The 19795-nt window shown below is 41.9% G+C and overlaps 1 protein-coding gene across 4 annotated transcripts in view; it reads right to left on the bottom strand.

Moving 5' to 3' along the window:
* Positions 1-519: 519 nt before the first annotated feature.
* wdfy3 (WD repeat and FYVE domain containing 3) overlaps positions 520-19795 on the bottom strand; it is a 143598-nt gene continuing 124322 nt past the window's right edge. For all 4 annotated transcript variants that reach the window (XM_055199920.2, XM_055199918.2, XM_055199919.2 and 1 more), the window contains 3 exons: positions 3659-3770; positions 3351-3548; positions 520-2839 (listed from right to left, as the gene is read on the bottom strand). In XM_055199920.2, the coding sequence (XP_055055895.2) occupies positions 2719-2839; positions 3351-3548; positions 3659-3770 (431 nt within the window). In that variant the 3' untranslated portion in view covers positions 520-2718. The remainder of the gene's footprint in view (positions 2840-3350; positions 3549-3658; positions 3771-19795) is intronic.

The following is a 19795-nucleotide window of genomic DNA, read 5'->3' as shown; positions in this document are numbered from 1 at the left end:
GTGTCAAAGGAAGCTATGGTTTAAGCATTTCATCAGACACGTGTTAGATTGCAACACAGTGTCTCGTAGCTTTTTCTAGATGGCTCAGTGGTTTAGTAATGGATACCCAAATTTAAACATGCATGTTGCAAGAAATATGAGGGATTCATGATTCACTAGAATAAATTGTTTCTCAATCAATCAAATGATTGTTCAGGAGTTTTCCTGGAAACCAGTCATCAAAAATATTAAATGGTAGGCGTTGTTGCTTATGAAATCTAGAAAATCCTTCAATAAATTGAGCACACTTCTCATTGTACATTTTAGTGTAAACAATGTATTCAAATCAATATAATCAAATGGTAGTGCTATTTAAAATGTCACATTTGATCTTAAATACAATATTTTTTAAGCTCGAGTAAATGAGCTACCACTTTTTAATCTAACACATAAATCCAAATACAAGCGCAAGTTCCTGACATTTGAGAGTTTATAGTGATGCACTAAGTAACAAAAACTCATTTGAACAGAATACACTGGTGGTGGTAAACAGCAAGTATTTAATTGACATTAAATTAAAAAGTATGAGTACCATATCTATTGCATTATAATAACAGGTATGGGGTTACTTTATGGGGAGAGAGTTTTATGTAATTTTTTCAACACAAATATACAATGAACATTCAGCTACCACAGTTTTGCACACTAGATACTGTAGTAATGCAGTCTATCACAAGACCACCAAAAAGGGACAATCCGTGTATCTCCTCAGTCCTGGGATCAGTCCTTAACGTCGAAATATAAGAATATAAAAGTCAACTCATAAGTCGTGGGATATACCTACCGAAACTGTACACAAAACTTTCAGGATCAACTTGTTGAATAATGCCATACAAATAAGAGAAATAAAATGTAATGCCAAAACATGTACAAGACACTGACACATAAAGTCAGCTGTGTTAAACATGCAACAAGTAAACAAACTTGCTGAAAAATTACAAAACTTATTTAATCATAAAAAAAGAAAATCTTATAATTGCATAAATACTTTGTACAGCTCATTTCACTGTGATGAAATGCACCATTTTAAAATAATAGCCCACAACATAACAATGCATTTGATAAAAACAACGATAAACCGTCTTTCTTGTCTACATGTCAAGGTGCAAAAATATTTTCAGACTGATAGAGCCATTTTGATCTTAAAGCTGCTTGTTGACAGCAAAATCCCAACAGCTTGATGTTAAGATTGCACACTGAATTACAGTACATTAATGTATGATAAACTAGAAGGAGTGCATATTAGGCTGGATAGCTAATGATAGAAATTATATAACAAGGAATAAAACAAAACTTTCATCTTTTTAAGGATGCAAGTGTCAGAGAAAGAAATTCTTTCCTAATCAAAGCAGCATTTTTAATATCGTATTGCCCACAGTATCAAATTTCAGTCCTGAAAGGTATAAGGACACTAATCTTCCAGTCTTCTTTTACACATTAAAACTTGATAAATCCCTTTCTCATCATTACACACAATAACTTTCAAGCTACAGACTTTGCTGAAATGCAAATGGGAGTGAAAATATCAGTGACTATTGCTTTAATAATCTAAAAAACATATACACTGGTGCAACTTTGCAAATTGTTAAAACTGATATATACACAGTATGATTAAAATTGCTGTTTTAACCTAAACTCATCTTTGTCAAGAGCTGGTTTAGCATCAGTAACAAGTTGTCTAATTCATATTTGGTTAAGAAGAACAATCAATCACATTAGGATGAAAAAGACAGACGCATGGCACTACACAAAAAACATACAGACATCTCACATTTACAAACATCTCTCATTTACCATAAATACTCCTTTCTGTGAAACGCATAAAAATGGTCGTGGAATCATCTAACTAAAGACCTGCTTCCTAATATATCTGATATAATCTGAATCCCTGTCATTAAAAATGATTTAAAGTGATAAAAACGTCTAAATTTACATACTAACAACATCTAATACGTTATAATATACGTTAATAGTTACAAATCAAGGCAGTTTGGCAACAAAATTTAAAATTAAAACTTCTATATGGCAACATGCTGATACTGTGGGCAACACTTCAACAGAACGTACAAAACAAATAAAATAAGCGTTTGCATAACTAGACACGCTAGTAATGTCAACCTACAAATATTATCAACATTCATAGTCCCCCAATAATATTTCGACTGGGATGCTGTGACTCGTGACATCAACTACACGCACTCGCCTTTTCGGTTTTTTTTAAAGCCAGAAGTGATTTTTAACATAATACTATATTACAAGCAATGTGTCGTGTTTCTTTATCTTTTAATAATGACTTTTTGTTTCGCTGTTTCTAGTTAAAAAGGCCATTGTAAGTATTTACAATATAAACAAATGTCGACTCGTTCCAGGAGGAAGTGTTTTATGTGCATTGCTTTTCCTATAATCTAAACATTGCCAACTTGGTAGATGATGCCAATGCTGAGATGACCGAGCATACTGCAGAAGTAAAATGCATAAATGGTAAAAGATCGTCTCTCTCTCTCTCTTTTTAATGGTCACACCTCCGCGATATATGAAACGAGCATTAGTGATCCCATTTTAGTTACGTCAGTGCTTTACAGATAGGGATTTTGCACAGGGAGCAGTGGGATGGGTGTTTTTATTTTTAGAGGGAAGCTGGGGTTTAGGCGCACGGGTGTGAAGTGTGGTGGGGTTGATCTAGTTTCTCGGGCTCTCTTCAGAGCCCCGCTCATGTTGCAGGTTGTAGTAACAGTTCTGACACACTCGCACAGGAGAGGAGATCTTCAGCCGCTTGATCTCTGACTGGAAGCGACTGCACCTGAGGGAACATCCAACAACTCTGAGACTGAAAAGAATTCCATTTAAACACTAAAATGTCATTTAAAGGTGGAGTGTGTAATTTTTAGAAGGATCTCTTGACAGAAATGCAAATTAATAAACAAAACTATATTATCAGGGGTGTACAAAGACCTTTCATAATTAACCGTTATGTGTTTATTGCCTTAGAATGAGACGTTTTTATCTACATACACCGAGGGTCCCCCTACATGGAAGTCACCATTTTGTCCCGCCATGTTTCTACAGAAGCTCATAATGGACAAACTTTTTTATTAAGTTGTCTACTGTAGCTTCTCTCTGCGTTTCAAAAGCAAGGGGTGAGCTATGAACTGAGCTGTTGGTTGCAATATGCAACCTCACCACTAGATGCCGCTAAAATTTACACACTGCACCTTTAAGTCAAGCAAATTCAATCAAATTACACAACATGCTAAAACTAAATAAATAAACTAAATTACAATTTCACTGAATGAAATCGAAACGCATCTTACTTTTGGCAGAAGACCTGGCCGCAGTTTCTGCAGTGGTGGCGTCTTTCAGTGAGGGAGAAACGTACAGTGCATCCAGAGCAGCTGTCCACCTGCTCGTCCTTCACCCAGTGGTCTGCCGTGGAGCGACCTGGCTGATCGCTGACAGACCAGCTGAACACTCGGCCACGGCCGTCACCCACCAGAATCTTACTGTGGTCTCTGAGTACAACAGACAAGCCATTTATTATCTTTTGACCAAACACGAGCATCTTAGATCACATTCAGTCCTTTAGTTTCTCTTCCCTCTCAGCATCATTTCACCAACTTACTTTGAAATGGCGAGCGCTGTGATTTCCGCAGGATGAGCGTTGTCCTTGCGGTCAAACGCTGTGTGCATGGTGAGTTTGCTCCGGAACACCAGCTGTCTCTCCCATCTGTAGCCTGTTCATGAGACAAAGCGATTGGCAACAAACATGCAGTTGCTCACATTAAAACAACGTGAAGACTCCTTCAAAGGAACACACCACCGTTTTCAATATATTTTGCTGTGCTCTTGCCTCAACTTGGACGAATGGATACATGCCTGTCTTTTTTCGGTGCGTGCACTTAGTCTTTGTTATCATTTAGCCTAGCACTGTTCATTCCTTAGGATCCAAACAGGGATGAATTTAGAAGCCACCAAACACTTCCATGTTTTCCCTATTTAAAGACTGGTACATGAGTAGTTACATGAGTAAGTATGGTGGCACAAAATAATACGTTGCGATTTTTGAAGTAGATAAAAAATGAGAATGAGGTCTAGTGCTGCAAAGTAAGTGCTCTTCCGCAATACAATATAGTTCTCATTTTTTATCCCCTTAAAATATCGCCACGTTTTATTTTGTGCCACCAGGCCCGGATTGGCCATAGGGAGAACCGGGAGGATTCCCGGTGGGCCAGTCTGTTTTTTTTGGCCACGAGGGCCGGTGTTGTCATGCCACCGGGATAACGCGTATTTGCGGGTGAGAGATGTCCCCGCCGCTTTATGCACTAGTTGATTGTGTCCCGAGTCCCTACCACTTATTGGAAGAATTCTTGCATTAGGGTTCATTGACATCTAAAACGCATGGGAAACGCAGGACGTGCCGCTGTCTTCTGGTTTTCAAAGCGCTTACTTGAAAACGAGTTTTGTTTCAGACGCGTCTATATTGAGTGCGCTTGCCGGCCGCGCATCTATATTTAAAATAAACTTGAGCGCGTCTTTTGAGTGCGCTTGCCGGCCGCGCGTCTATATTTTAAATAAACTTGAGCGCGTCTTTTGAGTGCGCTCCCCGGCCACGCGTCTATATTTTAAATAAACTTGAGCGCGTCTTTTGAGTGCGCTCCCCGGACACGCGTCTATATTTTAAATAAACTTGAGCGCGTCTTTTGAGTGCGCTCCCCGGACACGCGTCTATATTTTAAATAAACTTGATCGCGTCTTTTGAGTGCGCTCCCCGGACACGCGTCTATATTTTAAATAAACTTGAGCGCGTCTTTTGAGTGCGCTTGCCGGCCGCGCGTCTATTATATTTTAAATAAACTTGAGCGCGTCTCAATACAAACGGGCTGGCCTCTAAAAGGAAAAGAATTTACAAAACGTATTTTTTTTTATCCAAGTCATAGATGAATTTTCTATGAATAGTCATTATTCATCGTTTATTGCCAGAGGAACAAAAATCTATTTGATGCAAAACTCAGTTTATTTGAAAAAAGTAGTTTCAAAAGTATATACATGATGTTTCTTTTTTTTAACACAATGTAGGCCTACCTTAGCCTACGTTATTTAGCAATAGACATGATCTAAGTACTAAAAGACTTTCTTCCATTTGTTTCCAATGCATACTTAATAAATCTTGCTTGTGTATTGTATATCAGGGGTTTCCAAACGTTATCAACCCAACAGTTAATCTCAAGACTCACCATTTTTTAGACATAGAAATATAGGGGAAAACACAAACACATTTGTTTCCTTTAGTTTTTGAATAAGTTTACTTTAGTAATATTATGGTCCTATGGTAGGTCTGCATGATTATGGCAAAAATTATAATTGTTTACTGCATTTGCACGGAATATGAAATTATTGAAAAATACAGTGAATTGCAAGGCTGCAGAGAACAGTGCACTACTGCAGACTTATACTACTGAGGGTTTAAAGATATTATTTTAATAGTCAGTCGTGAACTAAAGTGGGCCGGTCTAAGGCATGAAACTCCAGGGCTGAAAATGAGTCCCACTCCGGCCCTGTGTGCCACCATACTTACTCATGTACCAGTCTTTAAATAAGGAAAACATGGAACTGTTTGGTGGCTTCTAAATTCATCCCTATTTGGATCCTAAGGAATTAATGGGGCTAGGCTAAATGCTAACACATTCAACGCGCTGTACAAAGTGCGCGCATTGAAAAAAGATAGGTATGTATTAATTTGTCTAAGTTGAGGTAAGAACACAGCAAAACATTGAAAAACAGTGATGTTTTCCTTTAATCATAAGAGAAATAAATCAGGAAATACTGTAGAAAGAAAATAAATCTTTTAAAAAAGCACATTTTTGTGAATGAACACAAATTTCATCCAGTTGAAAAGTTGTCATGTAAAACATTACACAAACATCTCAAATACTGAAGCATTCAGAAATAATGTTAAAGGAATAGTCTACTCATTTTCAATATCAAAATATGTTATTACTAGGGGTGGGCGATATGACCAAAATCTTCTATCACGATAGGATTAATTTTATATCATGATAACGATATGTATCACGGTAGAGTTTTTTTATGTTTTAATAAGGCTTAAATCTTTAATACCATAGAAATGTTCATAATTCTCACAAAAAACATATACAAGCATAGAAAGAAGATAAAACAAAACTTAAGCTTTCTGAAGATAAACAGTCAATGATATAAGAATGATAATAAATTATTATGCATGTATGTATAGGCCTATATATATTTTTATTTAAGGTAGAAAAGTGATTTAATCAGGAGCAGTGAGAGATTTTCTCTCAATGCTGTTTGATTAACACGAGTGACAGACAGGAGCAAAATTAGGTAACTTCCCCTTTAAGACCAAAGTCCAGATCCAATACACTGTCACACATGCGCTTTCTCTTTTAGCTGTTTACTTTCTCTTAACCTAACTGGTCGTGTTTATGAGGATGCTTGCAAAGACGGGAATTTTGAAGTATGTATTGTAGCAAATGGCTCGGAGTCAAATAGAGGCCATTGGGCATCTGGATTTCAACAGCCCTAAAATTGTGATAATTAGATAACCCTGTCTCCTCTATCACCTATCAAGGCTGTAAAGTGGGCAACAATTAAAACAAATGCCGTCGTAAAAGGACGTTCAAAGGAATTCCATCAGAGCCGTTCAAACGAATATCGCCAGAGACACAACAGGGGGCGCAGACTGTATGTCTGTGATGAAACCACATTTAAAAATCACAATGAGCTGTTTAAATGTATATATATGTTATATCCCTTTACTGCATGATCAGGTATGTGTGATGTAACTGTGTGTTAACACTTTAGTTAGATTTTGTTCACTGTAGCATGGTTCATATCTTAGGTATGAAATTATTATTCAACGTGATCTTAAACCCATGTCTTGTCTAGTATCGAATTAATCTACTCTTTATTTCCCAATCATTTCTATGTATCATATTACCATAAGCCGCATCAATGTCATTTAGTATCGATTTGAAGAGTTATGGAAACAAAGTTTTATCCTTATGCAATTACGCAAATGTGATGTCTGAAAGAACAAAGGCTTGTTTCCCCGCGCGACCGAACACTTCACGCATTGGTCAAACACCCAAAATGGGCTGGGCGTGTGAAAGGTCAAAACGGCCTATCGCCCAAGCCATCATTGCTCATAGCTCAGGTGCTCATTGATCATCGCTCAATAGCTCAATTCGAACGATTCGCTCAGTATCTCAGTCAGTGGCTTAGTTCACTCATGAGCGCTCAATCGCCCGGTTACTTAGGTAACCCGCCAGCGCAGTTTGGAAACTCGCTGAGACTCAACCAGAGTCCCTCGGATTCATCATCTTTTCTCTGAGCCCTGTCTTTCTTCGGGACAGTCTTCCTGGCTTGCACTTTGCGCTAGAGTTCGGAAAACCACGCGGACCAATCCGCCCTACGAAACAACTTAACGGACTACATCTTACGAACACATCTGGACTCTCTCTCTCTCCTTGCTCGCACCGCGTGCAGCAGGAACTTCGCAACGAAAACACAAAGAGCCAAATGCAAGTATAAACTTGTTTTACTCGCTGATGTTTAAGCTTTACCCCTTATAAAATTAAGGCGCTACTTAGAGATTTTCCGATGGTTTGTGCAGATGTTAAGCAATAGTGCTTTGCCAATCTTTTACTCTCTCTCTCTCTCTCTAGCTTTTTCAATCTTTACTTTCTCATCTATGTTTTATGTTATTGTATGTGTGTATGTTTAGTTAGTCGTTATGTGTACTTCATTTTATAGTTAATAAACCGGTTTGCATTTTCACAATTGAATTGTTTCTGTGTTCAATGCTCATGAAATTAAAGTCACTATTTCTGCCTTTTGATCCAGCTACACGCTGCGAGTAGCACTGTATATCAGTGAGAAGGTTAATTTTAAAGGCCATGAAATTAACATTTCTTAGACGTTAATATACGATTATGGATATATGTCTTCGGTGGACGAACATATTAATTAATTGTTATTATTAATTCTGCTACGCCAGGTAAACCCTGATAAACTTGTATAATTAATTACAGTTAATTATACATAATATTCCCTTTGAGCTAAAATCTAAGATTCCCTTGGGAATCCCCGTAGTGTTTCGGTCGGAGGTTCATAGTGTTTCAAATAACGTTATTTCCCTCCTCCCGCTGAAATTCGCTACATATAATGGTGGAGAACGCGCGGGCAGATTTAAACATTATTTTCTGAGCAAACCAGTTACAAATCAAATGTGTTTTTGCATTGTGTGAATGAAAAAGAACTATCAGCTATAACTGATTTCGTTCTTTCTTTGTATGAATGAAAATGTATTTTCCTGTATCATTTTCAGGACGTAACAGACTCGCGCCCCTGTTATGTATAGTTAACTGCAGTCTTTAAGGTAACCGTATTAAAATCCTTTGATACGCTGCATTACCGTCTGATTCCGCCTAATAAAGAGTAGAAATCCTTTATTTAGAGCGAAGCGGTGGTCGAGTGAGTACTCCCATCTGATAAGGCCTTTTTGTTAAATCTCCAGGAAATTATTACAATTAGAGAAGCTGTCTATTTGTATGTTTCCATTTTTATTCACTGGCGTGGATTTTTAAAATTGTAAGCACCGAGGGTAAGACTTTTCAATTTTAACTGTTAAAGGAGATAAAAAAACTTGATCAAGTATTTATAGTCACAACGTATGATAAAGCACGTTGGACTCTCGTTTATTGCGTGTCCCGGTAACATTAAGCCCAAAAGAGGCACCGGCTGAACACGAGCAAATTACATCCGTCGTCTTAGCAACGCAGCGGCCGCCGATGTAATTACTGTATAGAAGCGAATCTTTGTCAGTTTAAGGCGTACTACCTAGTTCTAACACTAGATGTCAGTCTTGAGTGTCTAACACTTCTTCTTCTCCATTACTCTACGTCTGACTTCCGCTTTCTTTGTTTGTTGGGCGAAATATCGCCATCTAGTGGGAAAAGCTCGTTTGGTCCTCTCATAAACTCTTTTGGGAGTGTATGACAGGAATCAAACTTGGATTTTTGACCTTACTTCAATAACTAGGTTATTCTACTACTTTGTAGTTTTATTTCCTACATATTGAATTTTATGGTCTTAAATTATAAATAATAATTAATATTGCTGTGGCTTTATTAATTTATTATTTCTTTATTTAATTTTTATTTTATTTTGATTTATTTTATTTTTATTTTATTTCATTTTTTTTTGCTGGTCTCTCTCACTCCTTACTCTCCTGTTCTCTTTTCTATTGTAGAGATTGTATTTTAATTAAGTTTAAATTTAAATTCAATGCAGTTTGATTTATTTTAAATTCTAATTGAATCAATTCTTTACTGTGAATAGAATTCAGCCCCATAAGTCCCATTCTCAGTGAATTCATTTATGTTTTAACTGGTGCAATAGGATAAGCCCCTGTGCATCTCTTGAAAGCTAACACTTGATAGATGAATCAGAGGCTTCGCCAGCGGTGAGTTCTACAAGAGACCGGTCCCGCTGAACTGACTCGAGTGTGTACAGTCGGGGTGCTGCGGTAGCTCCCTCCTTTAGCACCTTAGGCAGCAAGACACAGTGCAACCTCTGCCACCGGGCACTCCAATCGCTAACCTTGCCAGCTGACACACAAAAGCCCTAGCGGCAGTGCCAGTTGGTGGGTGACACCTTTGAGTGCGGCCCGGCGGCGTGAAGGGTGTGACTGTTGAGCGGTCGAGGTGGGGAGGGCAGAAGGCCCGGCACTCTTGGCTGCGTGCTCAGGGAAGCGCCTTGTCTCTGTGTTCCACCCTGGGTTTCCTTAAATAGTCAACGAGTGTTGGTGTAAAAGAGATGCACTTTTCTCCCCTCTGTAGCCACTAGAGGCACCAGATCCCTATCAGGTTGGGCCTAGCCCAGCCAATCTAGCTAAGCCACTCCCCTAACTCGCATGACTCCATAGTGCCCTCTCCCTGTAAGGCCCTGTCATCAAATTTAGGGTAGAGAACCTGCTAAGCTGAAACAGGAAACCCCTTTTTCACCTCCTTCCTCTTCATTTTCCCAGCCGTAGGACTTCGTCTGTTGGCTGTCTCAATTCCCATTTTCAGTTTATTTTATTATTATTTTTTTTCTATTATTATTTTTTTTATTATTTATTTGTTTTTTCTCTCTTTTCCCTTTCCTGTTTCATTTCATTTCCAGCAACCTTGCTTTATGTTTTATTTTATTTTTATCATTATAATTAATTAATTTTAATTATTTTGATTCACTTTATTTTGGGTTGAAAGAGCAAAACTGCACAAACCATTAGGAGAATTCATTAGTAATACGCTCGAATAACCAAATGTCCAAGGCGACCTATAGGTTTTAACAAAGCGACAAATTACTAAAATTTTTCCCTTATTTCCCCACACTGATTATCTGTGCCGCCGGAGAAAGGCCCTGATAATAAGCTCATAGCCCCTATATATATATATTATTGCCGTAGCTCGCTGAACTGTGCGGACTCGCATTGGCTCTTTGTGTTTTCTCTTCTACCAGTGTGTCAACATGTCCAGATTACCAAGCCCTGTCAACCACTGGGACCAGCTAGAGGCCTGGCTCAGCGCTGTGACATCTGAACTCCTGCCCAACCTCGCCAATGAACTGCAACACTTGGAAAGAGAGCAACTCGACGGCACCCTGGACAAGTTCATAGCCCACGACCCAACGAGGAGCTACAGTCACAAGGACATAGCCAAGATCACAGGTGCCATCGCTCACAACCTCATCATCCAGCTTAAACTGGGCGAAAGGAACATCGCCCAACTGGAAGAGGATGCAGCAGCTCTACAGCTCCAAGCAGCAGAGGCACGGAGGAATCAGGAGGACGCGCAGAATCGTCTAGATCAGCTGACACAGGGATTAGAGGATCAACACCCATCGATGGAGGAGAAACACTGGAGGCTAAAGGACGAGATGGGACAACTCCAAGAGGCCTTGTCAAAACTCCGCACAGACACAGAGCACAAGGAGCAACAGGAAAAGACAGCCAGAGAAGAGCTGTCTGGAAAGCTCCAGCAGGCTGAACATCTTCTGGTGAGAGCAAAGGCAGAACTGAAGGAACGTGATGCCAAGCTGAAGGCCTGTGAGAATCACCTGCGAGCGTCTCGAGATGAAGGTCGAGCTCTGGCTCAGCAACGAGACCAGGCGAGGGACGACCTTGACTCCGCCCAAAGAGAACTCATTTATGCATATAAACTGCAAGCTGAACAAGTAAGGGAAAAAGCAACCTTTCCCTTTCATTCAACCAGTGAGCCTGCACCCCCCCACCAAAGCTTTTCTGTTGAAAAGGGGGGCGGGAGCCCACTGTTAAAGACATCAGCCAGCATCCCCGAACCTCTCACTACCACAGGGGGGTGGGGACAGACAAATTTCCCGAGGTCACCTGCAGACATGCCCGGCGTGGCACCCAAAGACCTCGACAAGCTGGCTAGAAATATCCCAACATTTACCCCAGAGCCTGCAGGTGGCCATGATATCCACTCTTACCTGCAGGACATTGACTTTTATTTGCAAACACTGCCAAATGTAACCACAAGAGACAAACTGTATCTGCTACGGGTTACTTCCAGTCGTGAGGTGAGGAGTTTCCTTGACCGGCAGCCAGAAAACGTCAAGATGGATTACGAGCAGCTGCAAAAGGCCTTAATAGAAGAGTTTTCGGATCCAGAGTCAGAACAAGGACTTGTTACGGCGATGGACCTCAAACAGAGCCGAAACGAAACTCCACAGGCCTACTACAACAGACTCAGGCGAGCTTACTTTGGCTCACGGAATGAGCCAGGAATGGAGGAGGACTTTAACTTCAGGACCCTTTTCCTGCGAAATCTTCACTTCACAGTAAGCCAACACTTAGGGGTAATGGCCTGCCCTCGCACGATGACAACCAGGCAGCTGCGGGACTTGGCCCAGAAAGCTTATGGTAAACAAAGAGCGGCCTCTGAAAAGACTGTTAAAAACCCTGTCATTCTCCCTGTCTCTGAACTGTACCCTGAACTACCACTGGAGGGCGCACGACAACGCCACAGTGAAAGACCTTTCAACAGAGGGCCAAGAGGGTCAAGAGACTTTACAGCCAGCCAGGAATGGTACGGCCATGAAGGGGCTCGTCCTAAGCACCAAATGGGACGCGCCGAGAGGTCATGGAGCCGGCCAAACTCATCAGACAACCAGAAGGGTGGCGGCTCGTGGGAACCTGGCCGACGACCTAGAGGTAACCGTCCTGCACCTGGCAGATCAAATACTGGTAACAGTCAACAGAGAGATCAGTCTCGATACACACAGAGCAAGGCTAAGTCTGAGCTACCCCCGAAACAGTGTGACACAGACACGTCTGAGACAGCAGAGATTCTGAGAATATTGAAGGAGTTAATCCAAAAGAGGCCCCACAAAGAGGACCACGAAGACAAACCCGACTCCTTATTCAAAGACTTTGGCATACAAACAATATCTCAAACACCAACCAACCAAAGCCTGCAAGTACCAGAGAGTGCTGTGTTAAGTGTCTCTTTCCCTACAGAGTCACAGAAAACCAGCCTTGACTGCCTTCCCTTTAATACAACAGTCCCAGTACCAAGCCTCCTGGGAAACCTGATCGAAAGAGGAGAAGCTAAAAAGCTATATCTATCCATCACCTTGGAAAATGAGGTTGAACTAGAAGCCCTCGTCGACACCGGAGCTGACCTAACGCTGATGTCATCCCAGCTTTTCACCAGACTCCAGAACAGAGCTAAGGCCCAAAATTTGACCCTTAAACCCCAAAGGTGTATGCTGAATGTGCAGTCTTACAGCCAGACTGAAGTTCAACTGCAACAGGTGATTCCCATCCACCTGACGATCGGTCCTATGAGCATCATACACCCTGTGTACATCTCACCAATGGACTCATACCCTCTCCTCATTGGCAAAGACCTGCTAGACCGCTTTGAACCCTTAATGGACTTTAAACAGTTAAACATTTGGGCTCAAGTGCGAGAACCTTTACCCTTTCAATCAGCCAGATCATCTAAGGTAAACTGCCAGGTCACACAGGTCATGGACGACCCCCCAGCCAGCCGCGTGAACTTTGTCTCAGACCTAAACTTCAAAAGTTCACTGCTCTGCAATCTGCATCCAGCCAAAGACTCAGAGCCATACCCAGGACTAGACACACAAGTTCAACAAAATTTAAAAGATGCAGATGCCATGCAGGATGATGCAGATCATCAGAAACTACAAGCCTTTAACATCGCTACCCAAGCTATGTTAAACCACCTCTCAGACCCAGTGTTTCCCATACATTGATTTATTTGTGGTGGCCCACCACAGAATCAACACTGGCCCCCACAAATAGAATTTTCATGATTCCCATTTACATTTTTATTTCACCATTTAAAACAGCTTAATTCGGCTTAAAATATAATTTGATATATAATACAGATCAAATACAGATACAGATCAAAGAGTAAAAGTGAAACATATTTCAGGTTCCAACACTAGATCAAACGCAAACACGACATGATGACGTCACATATATGCTAGTAGCGTGCAACGTCATCACCACCACAGTCTCTCAAAATCCTGTGGGAAACACTGCAGACCCCTCCACCTACCCTATCACAAACTCTGACCTGTCTGCTGCTCCAACCCGCAAACGTCTCAACGATGTCAGGCACCTGCTGCGCATACAACACAACATCCTCGGGTATGTCCCTGATGACCGCACTACACCTGCGCTTGTGGTTCCTCAGGCCCATAGGGGGGTCATACTAATGTATGCGCATGACACAGCATGTGCCGCACACCACCGCACAAAAGCCACGTATGAAACACCGAAACAGGTGGCATACTGGCCTGGAATGCAGCACGATGTAGCAGAACACATCAAGAAATGTCTGGTTTGCTGCCAGTTCCAACCGGCTAAGCCAAACCATGGAGCACCACTTCAAAAAAGAGGTGTCAACTTTCCAGTGTCAGACCTCCAGATAGACTGGGTTGGACCATTACCCAGGCCAACGAGGGGCAACAAACACTTTCTCACGGTCATCTGCCAATTCACAAAGTTGGCAGAATGCTTTCCAGCACCCAATGACACCACTCACCAGTATCTGGATGAACTTCATCCGGGAACGACCTTCGCTTTTCAAACAACCAAGATCTGGTCCTACAGTTTCGCCCCGCCAATTCAGACAGCTCACCGACTGCTGTCAAAGAAATTTCTGCCACACTGGACAGGACCTCATGAGATTGTGGACAAACTCTCCCCCATTGCATACCAGATCAAGATGGGCAGGAGTCAGAAGGAACCAATTTCCAGATGGGTCCATCAGAACCAAGTCAAGAGACACTCAACATTATGGCATGATAGTAAAGGGGGGATGAACCAAACTTCTCCACACTGCCTCATCACTAGAACTCTGCCACCTAGGGAACAGCCGCCAATGAAAAGAAAGAGAACTTCCTGACCAAACAAGGACCTGTAGTGCTCGCCTATTGTTCTTTCTCTCTCTCCCTCTCTGTCACCAGGATGCTGCTGTGGATCACTGTTCTGTACATCAGCCTACAGGGGGGGTGGCCACAACCTGAAATCGTGTCGCCGGGTCCCGTCTCAGGCATCGTCCTTAAAGAGCAACCTGGACTCCTGATCACGAACTGCAGAACACATAGCCAAAAAGTCTATGTCCGACTCAACCCCCGTGATGTCTACAGAGCACACTACACAGCATCAGCACCAGAAACCAGTTGGGCAGGAGAACGATGGGCGCAGAACGCTATGATTCACGCAGAGGCTGACATCAAACACATGCTGTACCAACTTCAGAAGGTGACTGTCACACAGGCAGGTCTTGGCGGACAAACCAAGCGTCCCAAGCGGTTCCTGGGAGCCCTACTCGGAGCTGCCGCAGCAGCCATTCCACCCTGCCTGGTACCCCTAAGCCTGGTACAGACCATTTTATCCTCTGCCACTGCAGGCCCAACAAACACCCTGCAGGCACATCTGGCCTACTCCCTAGGTAGCGCAATTCCACTAAGCATAGCCCCTGAACAAGGCGAACTTGCTTTTCTGGTAAACCTGCCAATCATCGAGTCACACAACATCTACAGACTCAAAGACATTGTCAATGTTGGCTTCTGGCAGGGAAACACCCACATCAGAATACGCACCCCCACTGTGGTGGCTTACCATGACAGCAATGAACAGCTGTACCTTGCACCAAACCTGCGCATGTGCAGCCTCACTAAGGACATTCATTATCTCTGCCCCAGCAAACCTTTCCTTCGGGACAACACGGATGGCATCTGTGGGCTGCGGCCCATGAAGATTGACTCTCGTTGTCCTGCCTCAGCTAAACCACGACCCGAGGTCACTAACACCCAAGCTGAAATCGTAGGTGACCGATGGCTGATCAACACCCCAGCCAGCACGGCCACTTTGACCTACGACCAACACGACACAGCCACCCGCATCAGTCTACCAAACCAGACGATGTGGATTCAAGTTCCAAAAGATGCGATTCTTCACATCGATGAACTCGCACTCTATCACCTTCCCAGTGAGAAGTACCACACCGAACTGGAATTTTCAACTTTCTTCAGGGACCACAACTTCACTTTAGACCCTGAATTGGAGATGAGGATTGCAGAAGGGGGGACCCAACTAATTGATGTCACGCCCATCGACACTGCCCTCCAGGCACTTGCTCGCATGCCAGCTATGCACAGCCTCCCTGTTTTCCGAGCCTGGACCGCCGCTGACACGGTACTGTGCCTCTCCACAGGAGTAGGATACGCCCTTACTCTTGGCCTCACTTTCATCCGGTACCGAAGAGTCAGCGGGATGCAGGAAACAGTGAACAAGTGCACAACTGCCGTCCCTCGAGCCTTCAAGCGGAACCGTGGGAAGCAAGACACACATGCCGAGCAAGAGCCCAACCTCATCGAAATCACCCCTCTGCAGGCACGCCGAAGCGCTGCAGAAAATTAAGATACACCTGCCATCCAGACCAAATGACCTCTCCAACCATCGCCTATTGAACCATCGCCCACCAAAGTCTCTCAAGACCCTGGTGGCCATGAAGGGGGGATATGTAGCAAATGGCTCGGAGTCAAATAGAGGCCATTGGGCATCTGGATTTCAACAGCCCTAAAATTGTGATAATTAGATAACCCTGTCTCCTCTATCACCTATCAAGGCTGTAAAGTGGGCACCAATTAAAACAAATGCCGTCGTAAAAGGACGTTCAAAGGAATTCCATCAGAGCCGTTCAAACGAATATCGCCAGAGACACAACAGGGGGCGCAGACTGTATGTCTGTGATGAAACCACATTTAAAAATCACAATGAGCTGTTTAAATGTATATATATGTTATATCCCTTTACTGCATGATCAGGTATGTGTGATGTAACTGTGTGTTAACACTTTAGTTAGATTTTGTTCACTGTAGCATGGTTCATATCTTAGGTATGAAATTATTATTCAACGTGATCTTAAACCCATGTCTTGTCTAGTATCGAATTAATCTACTCTTTATTTCCCAATCATTTCTATGTATCATATTACCATAAGCCGCATCAATGTCATTTAGTATCGATTTGAAGAGTTATGGAAACAAAGTTTTATCCTTATGCAATTACGCAAATGTGATGTCTGAAAGAACAAAGGCTTGTTTCCCCGCGCGACCGAACACTTCACGCATTGGTCAAACACCCAAAATGGGCTGGGCGTGTGAAAGGTCAAAACGGCCTATCGCCCAAGCCATCATTGCTCATAGCTCAGGTGCTCATTGATCATCGCTCAATAGCTCAATTCGAACGATTCGCTCAGTATCTCAGTCAGTGGCTTAGTTCACTCATGAGCGCTCAATCGCCCGGTTACTTAGGTAACCCGCCAGCGCAGTTTGGAAACTCGCTGAGACTCAACCAGAGTCCCTCGGATTCATCATCTTTTCTCTGAGCCCTGTCTTTCTTCGGGACAGTCTTCCTGGCTTGCACTTTGCGCTAGAGTTCGGAAAACCACGCGGACCAATCCGCCCTACGAAACAACTTAACGGACTACATCTTACGAACACATCTGGACTCTCTCTCTCTCCTTGCTCGCACCGCGTGCAGCAGGAACTTCGCAACGAAAACACAAAGAGCCAAATGCAAGTATAAACTTGTTTTACTCGCTGATGTTTAAGCTTTACCCCTTATAAAATTAAGGCGCTACTTAGAGATTTTCCGATGGTTTGTGCAGATGTTAAGCAATAGTGCTTTGCCAATCTTTTACTCTCTCTCTCTCTCTCTCTCTAGCTTTTTCAATCTTTACTTTCTCATCTATGTTTTATGTTATTGTATGTGTGTATGTTTAGTTAGTCGTTATGTGTACTTCATTTTATAGTTAATAAACCGGTTTGCATTTTCACAATTGAATTGTTTCTGTGTTCAATGCTCATGAAATTAAAGTCACTATTTCTGCCTTTTGATCCAGCTACACGCTGCGAGTAGCACTGTATATCAGTGAGAAGGTTAATTTTAAAGGCCATGAAATTAACATTTCTTAGACGTTAATATACGATTATGGATATATGTCTTCGGTGGACGAACATATTAATTAATTGTTATTATTAATTCTGCTACGCCAGGTAAACCCTGATAAACTTGTATAATTAATTACAGTTAATTATACATAATATTCCCTTTGAGCTAAAATCTAAGATTCCCTTGGGAATCCCCGTAGTGTTTCGGTCGGAGGTTCATAGTGTTTCAAATAACGTTATTTCCCTCCTCCCGCTGAAATTCGCTACAGTATGTATTTAAGGCCAATAAAGCGGGAAAAATGCTCACGAGCTTAATGAGCAGCGGTCGCGCGACTTGCGCGCTCCTCACAGACAGAAAAAGCAGCGGCTGCGCGACTTGTCCGCTCCTTACACACAGAAAAAACGCACGCATACAGATCTGTTGTCTGTGTTTTAATGGCTTAAAATAACTTGTTTTAAAACTGCAGTGCTTAAATACGTGTACAAACTTTACGTTTTCGCGACCACGCGCACAGGAGCGTGACGTGGGCACGTAACCTCGATAGAAACGATAGCCCAAAATCTCTACCGGTTGACAAATTTCTACCGGTTAATTATGTCTACCGGTTTATCGCCCACCCCTAGTTATTACCTTAACTAAGAATTGTTGATACATCCCTCTATCATCTGTGTGCGTGCACGTAAGCGCTGGAGCGCGCTGCGATGCTTCGATAGCATTTAGCTTAGCCCCATTCATTCAATGCTACCATTTAGAGATAAAGTTAGAAGTGACCAAACACATCAACGTTTTTCCTATTTAAGACGAGTAGTTATAGGAGCAAGTTTGGTGGTACAAAATAAAACGTAGCGCTTTTCTAAGCGGATTTAAAAGAGGAACTATATTTTATGGCGTAATAGCACTTTTGGGAGTGCTTTGACTCGCCTGAAAGGTCCGCTCCCCTTCTCACTCTCATAATGGGAGAGGGGGGATGTTGCTGCGCCGAGTCGAAGTGCTCCCAAAAGTGCTATTACGCCATAAAATATAGTTCCTCTTTTAAATCTGCTTAGAAAAGCGCTACGTTTTATTTTGTACCACCAAACTTGCTCGTATAACTACTCGTCTTAAAGAGGAAAAACGTTGGTGTGTTTGGTCGCTTCTAGCTTTGTCTCTAGATGGTGCCATTGAATGGATGGGGCTAAGCTAAATGCTATCGAAGCGTCGCAGCGCGCTCCAGCGCTTACGTGCACACACACAGATGATAGAGGGATGTATCAACAATTCCCAGCTAAGGCAATAACATATTTTAATATTGAAAATGAGTAGACTATTCCTTTAATCCATTAACCTTTTATGCATACTTATAATGTAAAGAATCCATTTTGATCATTTAAATATGCAATTTGTATAATCCGCGCCACTAGAGCACAATGACATAGATTAATGATGCTCTGAAGCAGCGTGGACTGATGGGATTTGTAGTCTTTAACTCAAACGCTGATGGCCATCAATCAGACGTGAACGAGAAATCATGTTAACACATGAGGTAAAGTAATCAAGTTTCATAAATGTTGTGTTTGATGACATAGTTTTTTTTTCATTATGAAAGGTTTCATGTAATGTTCAAAACACAATTGTTAGTCATAGATGTTACAGTATTAGTCCAATACGATGGTTTGTTAACACAGCACAGAATTAAGTGTTCAGATGAACAAACTTACCATAAAAAAGCGAGTGGCACGCTATTACTTCCGCATTTGTCCACGACACTGTTTTCGTGTGGTTTTTACGTCAGTAAAGGCGATAACAAAGGGTAACGTGGATATTAACGTCATTTACAGGCGACTGCACTGCCCCGTGTCACTGTTTAGGGTAGCAATTTTCTCATAATTTACAAGTAGTTGAAAACATTATAGATATTGTTAGTAATCAGCTGGACAAAATATATAACACCGGACTAGTGGTTTTTGGATATTTTACTGCAAATATCTTACAAATTGTACCTTTAATTGCATTATAGAAAAATGCGAAATAAAATAAAAATGCAAATCAAAAGCATTCGCACCAATTTTTCAGTAATTGTAAACTAAAATCTGTGATACAATAGTTAGTCCTTCCAGAAAAACATGAAGTTTTTGTGATTGTTGCGGGCACGTTTTCTTAAAAAAATGCAAAATAATATGTGGGATATTTATGCAATTTACGCTATGAAATTGCGGGATCTTGCAAAATTGGTGGGAA

This window comes from Misgurnus anguillicaudatus, chromosome 22, assembly GCF_027580225.2.
Source record: "Misgurnus anguillicaudatus chromosome 22, ASM2758022v2, whole genome shotgun sequence".
Taxonomy (NCBI): Eukaryota; Metazoa; Chordata; class Actinopteri; order Cypriniformes; family Cobitidae; genus Misgurnus; species Misgurnus anguillicaudatus.
The sequence above is the reverse complement of the archived record's forward strand: the minus strand, read 5'-3'. Positions and strand labels throughout refer to the sequence as shown.